At 41.9% G+C, this 14,956-nt stretch overlaps 1 protein-coding gene across 1 annotated transcript; it reads right to left on the bottom strand.

Moving 5' to 3' along the window:
- Positions 1–7: 7 nt before the first annotated feature.
- Positions 8–7,745, bottom strand: LOC117403919 (aldo-keto reductase family 1 member A1-A-like). Its single transcript, XM_034006413.3, has 9 exons — positions 7,618–7,745; positions 6,361–6,479; positions 5,839–5,958; positions 5,005–5,156; positions 4,334–4,529; positions 3,955–4,154; positions 2,226–2,298; positions 1,664–1,750; positions 8–339 (listed from the first exon to the last, which is right to left on the bottom strand). Exons 2-9 carry the CDS (start codon positions 6,442–6,444, stop codon positions 274–276), a joined length of 978 nt encoding a protein of 325 aa, XP_033862304.3. The 5' UTR covers positions 6,445–6,479; positions 7,618–7,745; the 3' UTR covers positions 8–273.
- Positions 7,746–14,956: the final 7,211 nt, after the last annotated feature.

Below are 14,956 nucleotides of genomic sequence, written 5' to 3'. Positions count from 1 at the left end.
ACATAGCGACACTGACCTGTCATTTTATTTGAATAATGCAACCTGGCAGTGCAATTCCAGAATTTGAAGTAAGGGATTGCTCTATACAATACAATAATACTACTACCTGCTGTGCAAGGCCATATATAAGTAAGGTAGTTAACAATTAAAATGACATGCTCATATTCTATATTAATTAGTACATTAACAAAAATGCTTGGCAAGACATCCTGTTGTAGGAAGGGACCACACGCTCTTGAGCTATTGGAGGCTGGGCTGGCATTACAGCCTCGGTTAGTAGAGGTCATGGAAAGGGAAGTGTGGGTGCCCTCCATCTCTCCAGATTGTCTGGCCATCCTTCTGCAAGGAACATGAAAGCAAAGGTCAGTCTTTGGTGAGTGAGGTAAAAAAAAGTTCCTTAATCTGCTGTATTCAACAGCCCGTGGTGCTTTGTGTGTGGGACATTAAAGGTTATGATTCCTTCTATCTGTGTGGTTTTAGAAAGGACAGATGTTGGTCTGTGCTGTGATCAATCAGATGTGGGTAAAATGGAAAACAGTTGTTTTGCATTGGTAGTTCATAATATTATGCTCTACTCACTGCTTCACAAGGTCAGCGCCATACAGCTGTTTCTATATGACTTCCTTGTTTCTGAAGTATCTTGTGTTAAGGGAATTTAATCTCATGTTGTGGTGTTTGGAGAGAGCCCAGGGGTGATAACTGATAAGCACTGTAGCCTAGTCAGATTGATTGAGCAGCAGAGTAACCTTGTGAACTTCACATTGCTGCTGGGTCAAGGCCCATGCTGCACAGTTCTGGGGTACACCTTTCAGGTGGGGTTACAGGTTTTCCTGCATTTTTGCAAATATTTGCATCAAGTTCAAAATAATTCCACTAAATCGTACCTAGTATGGATTACTATGATCATGTACAGGTAGTGGACAAAAAAATAGAAACACCAATGTAAAGTCACTTAATAGGGCGTTGGGCCACTATGGTATCCCGCTCTGTGGAGTTCTCAGCGGACCGTTTTTGATGAAACTGGCTGCTCGCACCCCAGGTTGAAATTTGCAGTCAATTGATATGCAGTTGCTTGCCTGTTTTGCCTTGTACTTCAAATTAATGCACGGATATCACGATCCTGGAGTATGTGCTTCCGCCCACTGTTGCACTTTGCTGATGATGTCTTTCCCTCGGAGTTCCGTGCCAACATCACATTAGACAGCGTTGCTCGTGAAACATTAGCAAGTTGAGCTGTCTTGATCACTGAAGCTCCTGCCAAACGCGCCCCAACAATCACACCTCTTTCAAGGTCACTGAGGTCTCCTCTTGCAGCCATGCTAGCCATAATTATAGACAACCAGGCCTGTCCAGCATTTTTATACATGACCCTAAGCATGCTGGGATGTTATTTGCTTAATTAACGCATGAGCCACACCTGTGTGGAAGCCCTTGCTTTCAATATACTTGGTGTCCCTCATTTACCCAGGTGTTTCCATTTTTTTTGTCCACTACCTGTATGTTGCACATTTCCCTGCAGATGCACACATCATGATAAGGTGTATTTGATTGTTGTAATGGTATTGATTTTTTAAAGCTCCTGTTTATGAACTACATTTACAATTCACTCCCCAGTTATTTCAATGCTGCAGTTTCACTCTGTCTACTTATAATTTAGTCTTACTTCTATAGTTGGGACAATAAGCCTCTCGTTGCGGTTAAAGGATTCTATCAGCTTCACGTCCTCTTCAGACAAAGTAAAATCAAATACCTGTGTGCAGACAGAATGAGAGAAAAAGTTTTAAAATTTCTTGGGAGAGAAAAAATGTGCCCCCTTCCTTAGCATTCAGACATTTGTTATGGAATTGACGTTTTATCCAAAATACCTGCAAATAACTACTGTACTTAAATAACCACATATTCTAACTGCATTAAACTACAAATAACGACTCAAACCATGCTATCGAATACGAAAAAAATATAATAATTTAATATAAAAAACACATGAGAACACTCGAGACAATAATAATAAAACAATTTGAAAAGTGAAAGTGCTGTACTCTTGTTTTGGTTTTGCCGTCGTGCCATGCACAGTGGGTCCTAACCCTACTCTAGGTGAATCATAACCTTCATTAGACTAGGTACAGTACATGACTTGTTGTTCAGCAGGATTGCCCTTGGAATGACTTGCTAAATTGAAGGCGGCAGCCTGTGAGCCCCAAGAGTTCCAGAACTGTAAAGCTCACCTGGATGTTTTCCTTGATTCTGGAGGGGGTCGTACTCTTGGGGATACACACCACCCCTCTCTGCACCTGCCACCTGCAAACAGACAGACATACATGCCTGATTCACTGAGACACACCCAGCAGCACAATCACTAAGACATCATGACTGCCACCTGCTGTTGATTCACAGGTAAAACTGCAGTATGAGAAACTGTTTAGGTAGTACTTGGGAAGGCATTGATTAACCAAAGATGTTTGCCGCCGCCTTCTTGACTTAGGGTTTGACTAGCCACAAGCCACAAGCTGGATTTTACTGCTTTCATTGGTCCGCTGTCACAGACTCAGTAGCATGCGGTATATGACAACCGAGCAGGCAGCATGGAAATTACTTTTGACTAATGACTAGCATGCTGTATTTTAGAAGGCGTTTTTAATTTTTTTTTTTTTTTGTGTGTTGTGTCCAGGACACTGAAAGGGTTGCATGAGGATATCAACCCTGCTTTTGAGATTGTACTGTGCTGAGGACCATGGAATTTTGATTTGTATGATTAGGACTGGACATGAAAAGCCTTAAAGTGGTTGTAGCTAACAAGATAATCCCATGCATTTCACGTGTTGTGTGCTTCTGTTTGTTACAAAGGTCTTGTATATGCTGCTAACAAACACATATTATAGTAAACATGTATTGTTATTTTAAAACATGATACTGGTACTAAATTGGCTTGAAAACCTCTGTTTGCAAGCCATGCTTTCAGATAATGTTGCACTTTCTTGGTCATTTCCACTGGCATTACCAACCAGCTGTTGCTTCCCCTATTGACTAACATGCTTTCAACCAGTTACAGGCTTTGAGCCAGAAGATACTGCGGTGAAATTGTCTTGGAAGTGCAAGTGTAAGGCATGGAAACTGAGAATTGTCTTTAACCGAATGTAGTTGCAGATAGTATTTTAATATCATTGTCTTTAACCTAATGTAGTAGCAGATAGTATTTTTACATTGTTTTCTATGACATGTGTTTCTTTTAAAACTGCACATTTGATACCAATGACTTTAACTGATGAAATCCCAAGCCATGCAGAGGGATTTAGTGCAGGCAGTGGTACGTACTTAAAGAGTAAGTAGCAGGGTTCAGAAAAGTATAGCGTTATACGTCCCCAACGTGTTGCTGTAACTGTTTAAACAATGTACCTGTAAGTTACCTTTTCATTGTTAACATCTTTTTACACTTATAACCTTAAAGTCTGTTTCAAAGCTCTTTTCAAAATGACTGTCTAGTGTACTGAAAAGGATTATTGCCCACATTGTCAAACAGGTAACACAGCAATAACGATCCACAACAGAAAAGCCAGAGCACTTGTTATGGGTTTTTTTTTTACTTACTCTTTAAGCATGCATGTCACATTTCACACACTTCTCCATATATCTGGAGAGGCGCTTATCCAGCTGTCAGGAAGCGTGGTATCAACATTATTCAACATAACTTATTGAAAGTATCAGATTCTGGGGATATATCTGTTTGTACGCCACATTTACATTTTTGCTTCTATCTGGAGAATTGCATATAAAAGTGTGATGAAATATTTCATTACTCAGTCTTATTCTTTACAGTACTGCACCTACTGTTCATAAATGTCACAGTCATCAAGTGTTTCATCATGCTGACAGCTCGATCTTGAATTTACAGCCGTGGTGGGTGATGCATGATACTGACATGCATGTTTTGTTAAACATGAGATTTTGTCACTTTACCTTATGATGACCTGTGCAGGGGTCTTCCCGTATCGGCGAGCAAGAGCCACTATCTGGGGGTCATCCAGGAGACGGGGCTCTTCAGGGGATGCCCACGGCCGGTCGGGAGACCCCAGGGGGCTGTAGGCTGTCAGCATGATGCCCCGAGCTCTGCAGTGAGTGAGGAGCTCCTTCTGGGTCAGGTGGGGGTGGCACTCAACCTGCAGGGAAATGAAAGGGGCAGCTGGCATTATGACACTGGAAGGAAAAATTGAGGATTTACTTGGGAGCAGATCTTTGGAAGGAAGAGTAAGGTGGACAGCCTATGAAATTATCCAGTTAGTTTTAATTGCCTTTGTGTGAGTAAGCATATGGAGATCTATGTATACAAACATGGTACCTGGTTCACTACAGGCTTGTGTTTGGAGATGCCCAGGATATCGTTGGTTTGCCTGGCATTGAAGTTGGACAGGCCAATGGCCCTGACTAGACCCTGGTCCATCAGCTTCTCCATGGCCCTCCAAGTGTCCCTGTAGTCGGTGTCAGCATAGCGGAGCGTTCCGTCTGCATTCCTGGGCATTGTCACCTCTCCCTGTCTAGGAGGACAAAAATGATACAAGCACTTCAGCAGCTATGCTGCAACAAGCAGTACAGAGCATGGAGTATGGAGCTTACACATCCTGGTGAGCGATGTATATACAGTGACTCCAGCACTGTGATAGGTGTGCTGTAAGTGCTGATACACCAATTCATCTATGTGGAGAAATAAACTTGTCTATTGCCACATTCTTATTTTTCAAATATTCAAATATTGCAATTTGCAATCAGGAAGCAGGAAAAAATACGTAAATCAGCTACATTGCAAAAAGCCACTTCATATATGCAGCCCCCTTCTAGATCAAGCCAATTGCCTCTTTTCACCGAAGCCTAGCAAGAGCTGTTACCCCACTAGCTGCAGGGGTCGCTGAACACTGAAGTATGGTTTGTGCCGCTGGCTCGGATTATAGGTTGGTTTGGTTGAGCAGTGTTTGGATTGGCTGAAGAACAATGCTTTCTCTGTTGAACCCTTACTCGAAGGCCATGGGCCAGTGCATGAGGTACAGGTCCAGGAATGGGAGGCCGAGGTCAGCCAGGGACTTCCTGCAGGCTGGCTCCACATCGTCCGGGTGGTGCTTGGTGTTCCACAGCTTCGATGTAACAAACACATGCTCACGTTTGATAGGCTGGAGAGAGATCACAGTCCAGAGAGGTAACCAATTAAGCAGTAGAACCCTGTTTAGAAGCATTACTGTCTGGTAGTTGACCGCGTCAGGAAGGTAATCATGCAGAAGCTATTCCCAGATTAATCAGGACTTTTTGCATTTAGAAAAGGGGAAAAAGAGCCTTTATCGTCCTGTTATTATTTAAAGGTTTATTTCCCTTTCTAATGTTTTGCTTTATACTTTATTAAATCTTCAGTCTGAAGTTTGTCTGGGCCACCTCCCCACATCGAGAAAAAAAGCAGTCAAAGGGCACCTTGTTTTATAGAACGGAGGAGCTTATACTGTGCAAGGACAAGTCAGTGTTATATCAAATGCCAGCCTGCAAAACAAACTCCCTCACACATTTCATATTTCACTGCACACCACTGTACAGTTTCGTCCAAAATGCTGCTCATTGAAAACATTTAAAACACCCAGGGTTACATTTCCAAGCCTCTCCTATTTATTACCTTGGTCAAGACTGCATTCTGTTCCTGAGCTCTAACCACTAGACATCTGTGTCTTTGCAGTTCTGTGCTCCGTACACAAAGCCAAACAGTTTTTCATGTGTTGAGCTCGTCTGTCCAGTCCACAAGGTGATTACCCGTCTATCTTTCTCTAGGCCCCCACCATGCCAGTTAGTTTGAAGGACACAGTGACCTACCTTGCCAGGCCCCACTCTCTCCCTCAAGGCTTCCCCTACTTCCTGTTCGTTGCCATAGGCAGCAGCACAGTCAATGTGTCTGTATCCAGAGTCCAGGGCGCTCAGCACAGCCTGTTTGACCTGGGTAAGGAGCGAGAATATTATACAAGTCAAGTGGTGGTCAGGAATGCCCTGAGAAGAAAAAAAGCTGACAATTTAAATACTGCACCACCAAACATGTTTACAAAGTTCCCTGTGCTGGCTGAATGTGCTGCTGAACTTTGAGGGCTTGTTGCATTCTTATTGGGTTGATCAGTTACCAGAGTCTGAGCCGTTGAGTCATTTCACCTTTAATACAGTATGTGCTCTTTCACTGATTTACGAGAAGGAATGATAAGGGTACAGCAGCCTAACTTTCAACGAGCCTTCTGTAAAATAAATAATTAGTGATGGAACCGGATTCATTAAAGAAAATAATTGTTGCTTTATAATGGTAATAATAAGACCATCTTGTGATCTAGCACTGATTCTTGATTCTCTCACCTCCCCAGGTGTACTTTTCCAGGTGCCCAGGCCCACCAGTGGCATCTTCTGCCCTGTGGAGAGAGTCCCGTAGGTACAGCTCATGGTGTGTCCTGGGATTGGGTTTTGGAGCTGGGTACCTGCAGAACGAACGCAAGGACATTGAATAAAAGCTTTGCAAGCATTCCCTAAATGTAAGCTACAGGTACAAGCTACGTGTTGGTATGCATCCTGATACATGAACAACAGCATGACTTACCTGCCATCAAATTAGTCTTTTATGTTTTGGAAACATTCCATTTCAACAAAAAATCAGTATTAACCATTTGAATCATGTAGTTCTTATTCTAGGTTAGTTTGGACAAAGGTGTTTTTAATCCTCTGTATGTTGCTAACTGAAGAACAGTACGTTCACTGGGAAGTGATATGCTATTGACCCCATGCTGATGACCAAAGCACAGGCATAAAAACATTTGCAGATCCCAGCTAGGCATCTCCCATATGCTTTCATCTTAATGATAGAAAAATATACCTGCACTAACATACACACATTTGCAGAGTAGCACTCAGTCATGAATTGCTAAATCATGGGCCAGATTCTCAAAACGTGCATTGTTTATTTCTGATTTTCCAATGCAATGTTGCTTTCTTAAAATAAATAAATAAATAAATAAATAAATAAATAAATAAATAAATAGCAATTTTAAAGGTCCATGTCTTAAAGGGTACATAAGGACATTTTTTATTTTATTATGTTACATGTTCCCATGTGTTGCTACAACTGTTTACGTAAGGTGTGTGTTGTTTTAATTTTTTTAATTTTATTTTTTTTTACATTTTGACTACTTTTTAAAACTTAAATTGCATTCCCTGCCTCAAGATGGCTTAACAGGGACCTGTGTGGACCGCTCAGAACTACATTTCCCATCATCCTCCTACTCACGGGTAAGTCCATCTCAGTTACATATATGAGGAGGAGAATGAGGGGAAATGTAGTTCTGAAAGGTCCATGTGAAGCCATCTTGAAGTAGGGAATGCAATTTAAAAGTTTAAAAAAGTCAAAATTAAAAAAAAAAAAAAAAAAAGATTAAAACAATACACACTCCTTACGTAAACAGTTGTAGCAACACATGGGAACATGTAACACAATAAAATAAAAAGGTCCTTATGTACCTTTTAAGTCTTTAATTCCAGTAGTGCCTACTTCTCTTTAAATCCTGGCTCGGTAAAGTAGAGCTTGATGGAGCAATGGCACACGGTAAATCTTGCTGTTCTTACCTCTGTGTGATTCTGCAGCCAGTGCTGGTCTTCTTTCTCCATTTCTTTCCTTCCTTCTGCTGGAATACTTTCTCTGTCAGAGCTCAGCTAACTCCTGACTGCAGGTCAAAGTCTCAGGTTATCTACTGTCAGTAAAAAAAAAGAGAAAAAGTCAAAATTTAACAACTACAGACTGGTTAACCAGTAGCTCAGGGCAAGCAAGTGTCGTCTCCACCTACTTGTGTTGGGCACCTTGCCAGCAGGGGTCACTGAAGCATGAAGAGGTGTACAGTGACTAGCTGGCTTTCCTCCCCAACCCACACGAGCGCAAAGGTCAATTTGGGACCCCCAGCCAAGTTTGGCAACTCGCCATGGCCAGATTTGAACCAACAATCCCCTCTCATCAGGGTTTGAACCAGCAATCCCCTGTCATCAGGGTTTGAACCGGCAATCCCCGCTCATCACCACCAGGGTTTGAACCAGCAATCCCCACCTCATCACCCCTGACCACGTGTCTCGCTCTGCACACCATCGCCAGCGTGCGAATGCTGGATGAACCATGGGGACCCCCTTTTTATTCTAGCCTGCTAAGAAATAAATAATAATAATAATAATAATAATAATAATAATAATAATAATAATATTTAAACAGTACAAAACACAGTATTTAAAACAGAACAGTGGAGTTGTATCTGTTGTGGGCTCTGTAAGGCTGTTCCAGTCCTCTCCAGCAGAGGGCTCTCTACTCTTTTGGAATAGACCTTCAGTAGTATTTCGGTAGTTTTTTTTTTTTTTTTTTTTTTAATTTAGAGTGACCAAATATTATTTTTATTTATTTTTCCCCCAATTATGTTTTTTTTCTCCTCACCGCAGCGAGTCACCACACAGCACAGACGTTCTGAGGGTGTGTGCGCGTCCACCGATATCACAAGCCTAAAGCCAGAATCGCTTTTACGCTGAGCAATCCATAGCTACCGATCCCGGAAAACAGAGATCAGCTCAGTTTTTTATAGGTGTCTGGTTTCCTGTCCCCCACCCCTGGAGCCAATGTGATACCCCCTTCGGAGTCCCCTGCAAAGTTCGGCCTCTTGCACAGGCCGGACGCGAACCGGCGCCGTCCAAGCTGTGTGACTCATCCTACGCTTCCAGCGGCAGCACTTGTTTATTATTATTATTATTATTATTATTATTATTATTATTATTATTATTAATTGGTCATTTAGCAGACTTACAGAGACTAGGGGGTGAACTATGCATTAACAACAAATGCTGCAGAGTCACTTATAATAGGACCTCATTTGTTTTACGTCTCATCCGAAGGACGGAGCACAAGGAGGTTAAGTGACTTGCTCAGGGTCCTGGAACCTGGAACCTTTTAGTAACAAACCCCTTTCTTTAACCACTGGACCACCAAGCCTTTTAGCAAGAGTTCTGTTCCTTACAATGATCAGGATTCTTTTCAGTAAAAAAAAAAAAAAAAAGTTTAAGGTAAGCATATTAAAGTGATTTATAATTACTAACTGAATTGATTTTAAACTTAATACTTTATATTTTCTTTAAGTCTGATAATATGCTAATATACATGTAGATTTCCTCCACAGTTATTATAAATCACTTTTTTAAGGGTGACAGGAGTCGACACTTAACTACTGAAGCATTGGCATGAGTTTACTTTACAGCAGTTTGTACTGTACTGGCACACACACACAAAGTTTCCATTTGCCTCATCATCTTGTACAAATACTTCAGGATTATACAGGGACATTTTGTTTTTCCACTGTATGATTGATATTGTAATATTTTAACTGTTTGCAGCCAAGCACGCCTGATTTTTTTTTATTCTTGACTTTGGTAAAATACAGCTTGTATGATAGACCTGCTTTAACTTCAGATCAGTAGACTTCACCATGGAGTGCAATTACAATACATCCACTTTTGTCATAACAAACGTATGTGTTTAAGAAAGATACTTGGGCAATTACTGGTATTTTTTACCTGCAACCTAACGACACCTAAAAGAAATCCCCACGTATACTGTGTGCACAACCCGAAGGAAATGAATTGATGGCAAGAAATGTGCGCAGCTTCCTGTAAGGCTGTGTCATGACTGTGTGCTGATTTTGAAACGTGGTGTCAGAAACATGGTCTTCAATCCTCCAGCACAGCACCTGACATCAGCGACAGAGACACACCCTGAAGCCTGGCCAGATCAGCGGTGTAGTCCGGAGCAGGGACACTTGATCAGACTTTTCAGGACTGACTACAATATATTCCGAGTGTGTATACTGCTTGCATGAATGTATGCCACAGGACAGGGTACCAGCCCCACCCCCTGTAGTGTAAGTATTGTAAAGGAGATGTATAGAATGTAGCCTGGTCTATCAGCCCCACCCCCTGCAGTGTAAGTATTGTAAAGGAGATGTATAGAATGGAGCCTGGTCTATCAGCCCCACCCCCTGCAGTGTAAGTATTGTAAAGGTGATGTATAGAATGGAGCCTGGTCCAGTGCGCAGTGTTTAAGATCAGGTGGTGAAGAGTGCAAGGTACCAGTTTCGTGTCCAGCCTCCACCTGTCCATATCGGTCCCTGCTGCTACAGTAACTCCGGGGATGGGCCAGTAACGGGAGGAATGGGTGGAGTGTGTCTCATTTAGGACAGGAAGACCTGAATGTTTGTCAGCATTAAGTTTCTTTTAGTTTTATTACAGGTTCTGCTGTTGGGTGCTTTATAGTTATCTATATAATATACAGGTAGAATGTGTGGCAGAATGTCACGCATTTGGAGCTCATCTTCATCATAGTCCAATAATTCCTGTTCAGATATACACATGTGGTGGAAGTGTTTTCAGTTTGTGATCAATGCCGCCAGGTGTGACTTGGGTTTGTATTTATTACCATTAGTTGTGTGCATGTTTTTATTTACATTACAATTAGTGTTTCCTCAGCAGCAGAGCAAAGATACCAAGTGACTTCATAACCATTATATATGCACGTTTATAAAACAACAGCAACATTAAACTTCAACAAGTACTGTGCAGATACAAATATTGTTTAAGTAGCTTGAGAAACGATGAAAGAAGTTACAACGGGGGAGTGTTGAAGTAGTAGCAAAATGAAACAATGAGGGAGAAGCGAAAGAAAAAGCATTAACACCCACTAGTGCCCCCTGTTGACCAGTAACAAGAAAAGCCTATAGCACCTGGTATTCCCCAGCGGACGTCCATCGAAAGATTGAGCAGTCCCGATCTTGTTTAGCTCCCGAGATCGGGACTGCAGGATAGTGTGGGAGGATGTTCATGCAGTGCATGCAGTCAGGGTGATCAAGTTCTTCATGTTACTAAAGCAGAGGGAACACAAAGCCACTTTGTGGCTTGGAACTTGGTTTCAGGAGACTAGGTTTCAGGCCACTGCATGGCACACCAGGGGAGACTTGGGGTTTGATACAGCAAAATTGCCTCACTAGGTCTAGTGGTTTCAAGCCGCTGTTCCTTTGTGTTCCCTCAGATTAATAGCTGTATTTAATTTACACCTATGGTGGGGGATGAATGTCACACTGACACGCTTGTTGATTTATTTATATGTACTTCCTTCTGTATTTTTTCGGTTGTTGAGATTGCATGTGGCTGCAGCTCCAGGCCCATAAATAGCCACATTTCTGATATTTTGGATACTTGTATCAGCTGAATGACAGTGATTGGTGAACACGAACCAGGAATGCACTCCAGCGGTTTAGGACTCTCAAAGGTAATTAACATGCACTCCACTGTTTTTCTAAATTTAGGTTATAGCAAAATAGCTTGCATTCCTTGTAAGAGTGTATATGAGGTAGAGGCAACTGGGTGCTTTACAGTTCATATGTATTTATTTATAGAGATAATTGAACTAGTTTGCAGTACTGTACGGTATGTACTGTTTCCCTTTAGCACTTCTCCTGCTTAACTGTTTAACACAAGATTCATTTGCATGTTATTGTGCAGTATATAATTTAATGTGTGTTGCCTTCAGATGCATTCCAATATATCACAGCTCTAATATAAAAAAGTGCAAAAGTGTTTGAATAAGTACTAGGCTTTGTGTCTGTAAAAACTAGATTTGTATTGTCAGATTGCATTCATTTACTGTCTGCGTGTGTGTGTGTGTGCGTGCGTGCGCGCGTGCGTGCGTGCGTGTCTGGCTCTGGAGGATGTGCTGAATGAGGAAGACTGTATTTGGGAATTGGGGCTGGTTACCTATTGTCCAGGACAGGAATAGTGTTTAATTCTGATCTCCATGTTACTAAAAACAGTGTGGCCTTGGAGAGTCCAACAAAGAGCAACCAGCCTGATCCCAGGAGAACTAAAAGGAAGGAGCTATTGAAGGAACTCTGTTTATTTAGCCTAGAACACAGAAGAATTAGGGTAGACATGATTTATTTATTAATTTAAAATCTTAATCCTAACCAATATTTTAAGCTCAGCAGATAGTAGAACCAGAGGACACAGCTGGAAGTAGAGGACGACTTAGGACAAAGTGTAGGCTACGCTTCTTTTCAGAGAGTGGTGAGGATATTGAACAGGTTACCAAGCCACATTGTTGTATGGAATGCATCTCTTTGGTTTCTGGTCTGAAACTCACTTCACGAAGCTGCGCAGACCCCCTGCAATACAAGCATGTTCTACCCATCCCCCCCACCAGACAAACAAGCAGACTGACCTGTCCTGTCAGCTGAACAATCAGACTTTTATATCAGTCGATATTTTCGTGCCTGCTGATCTTGCATCTCAAGAGAGAAGTTCGTCGTCACCTTCTGAGAAGAGGAGCTGAAATGGTGGGGCTCGGGGACAATGTGACCCACCTATACCCAGTTAGGTTGAGTCACAGCTGAATCGAGAGATTACAACACCGGGGGCCTGGGTTGATTAAACCACTTTTATTTAGGTGGATGATGCAATTGAGGATGATTCCTCAGAGCTGAAAAACGCTCTAATGAAATCCAGCTGTGACTGACCCCAGTGTGGGATGAGTTGAGTAAATCTATCCACAAGTCAAGAGGAAGGCCCATGGCAGGGCTGTGCACCCAGCACCATGCAGCACTTTGGGGAGGCAGTCAGCAGAGATGGTGGATGAGGTAGAAAAATAAGAGATATTGTTCATGTGATCGTGTGGCAAGAAACTGGGGGGTTATGTATAGAGAGCTTTGTCACTTGTGCAATATTTAGCATTTTCACATGTTTTCAGAGTATTGAAACTACTGGGTTAAAATTTTAAAAAGGTAATTGAGGAGAATATTATTTGTGTGTTGCTTCATTGCCCACAGTGAGTATTGTTACGATCATTTTAAAATGTTGCGCAAGTCCTGCTTCCCTATCGCTTTTACATTTCTACACTAACTCTTCCTTGCTTATAATTTGCTACAAAAGCTTTTCGTGTTGGTCCATCTTTCTAACTTCCCGGCAGACAGACTTGTTGTCCAAGTTTAGGTACAAATGGAACTGCAAGTTACACTATGTGAAGAGTATATGTACTGTGGTGAGACTGTTCCCAAGCAGGTACTGCATATTCTCTAGAATGACAAACCTTTTTTTATTTCAACAGTTTATGTGCGAAAAAAAATAGTTTTGTGCACCAGACTGTGAAGTTAAGAATGATTATTATTTTTCGTACATACAGTGGATACACTGTAGTTCAGGGGTGGTCAACCCTGGTCCTGGAGAGCCGCAGGGTCTTCTAGTTTCCGTTCCACCTGAGTTCTCAATTACTTCATTAAACCAATTATTTTCTTAACTGCTCTTTAGCCATTGATGATTTAAATATACACAGAAAACCTGCAGGATTGTGGCTCTCCAGGACCAGGGTTGGCCACCCCAACTGTAGGTCATGGTGATTTTTCTTCTGCGTGCTTTACTTTATAATGCGTACATGTTTTTTTCAAAATCTTGTCAAGACAACTTCTCATACCTCACAGACTAAAAGTCCGTACAAAAAAAAAAAAAAAAAGTAGTTTTAGTGGATCAAAGCTCACGATTTCCCACGTGGGGGTGGCGGGCTGCAGTCTGGCTGGCATTTCAGAAAGGAGCGATGAGAGGATTGAGGTGTGGGGGTGTGAAGGTGTTTTCTCCTACCCTTAATTATCTTCACTGCCATTTCCACTGCTCTACTTACTGTGCTCGTTGTTCATGTTCCACCTATTTTAAAAGCTCTAGAGCAGCTACTCCCCCACTGCAATATGCTTTCTCTGCAGTTCCCATTTCACTCTATCTAAAACATGATGTGCTGTGGGGCAGACTGTGACACAGTATATGTTTGTAGTAATACTGTAGACCAGTTCTGTGGTGCTGTACCTTCAGAGATGTTGTAAAGAAAGTAAAAAGGAGTAGGGTTGGGTTGTATGTATACCGAGCATCAAAAGAAACGTATCACTATTATAACACATTTTTTTAGGAAAAAAAATAAGGTACAGTACTGTGCAAAAGTTTTAGGCAGGTGTGAAAAAATGCTGTAAAGAATGCTTTCAAAAATAGACATGTTAATAGATTATATTTATCAATTAACTAAATGCGAAGTGAGTGAACAGAAGAAAAATCTAAATCCAATCCATATTTGGTGTGACCACCCTTTGCCTTCAAAACAGCATCAATTCTTCTAGGTACACTTGCACAAAGTCAGGGATTTTGTAGGCATATAGTCAGGTGTATGGTTAAACAATTATACCAAACAGGTGCTAATGATCATCAATTCAATATGTAGGTTGAAACACAATCATTAACTAAAACAGAAACAGCTGTGTAGGAGGAATAAAACTGGGTGAGGAACAGCCAAACTCAGCTAACAAGGTGAGGCTGCTGAAGACAGTTTACTGTCAAAAGTCATACACCATGGCAAGACTGAGCACAGCAACAAGACACAAGGTAGTTATACTGCATCAGCAAGGTCTCTCCCAGGCAGAAATTTCAAGGCAGACAGGGGTTTCCAGATGTGCTGTCCAAGCTCTTTTGAAGAAGCACAAAGAAACGGGCAACGTTGAGGACCGTAAATGCAGTGGTCGGCCAAGGAAACTTACTGCAGCAGATGAAAGACACATCATGCTTAGTTCCCTTCGCAATCGGAAGATGTCCAGCAGTGCCATTAGCTCAGAATTGGCAGAAACAGTGGGACCCTGGTACACCCATCTACTGTCCGGAGAAGTCTGGTCAGAAGTGGCCTTCATGGAAGACTTGTGGCCAAAAAGCCATACCTCCAACGTGGAAACAAGGCCAAGCGACTCAACTATGCATGAAAACACAGGAACTGGGGTGTAGAAAAATGGCAGCAGGTGCTCTGGACTGATGAGTCAAAATTTGAAATATTTGGCTGTAGCAGAAGGGCTGGAGAGCGGTACACAAA

The sequence above is a fragment of the Acipenser ruthenus genome, chromosome 1, assembly GCF_902713425.1.
Source record: "Acipenser ruthenus chromosome 1, fAciRut3.2 maternal haplotype, whole genome shotgun sequence".
Taxonomy (NCBI): domain Eukaryota; kingdom Metazoa; phylum Chordata; class Actinopteri; order Acipenseriformes; family Acipenseridae; genus Acipenser; species Acipenser ruthenus.
Note: the sequence above shows the minus strand (reverse complement) of the source record. Positions and strands in the feature narration are given on the sequence as shown.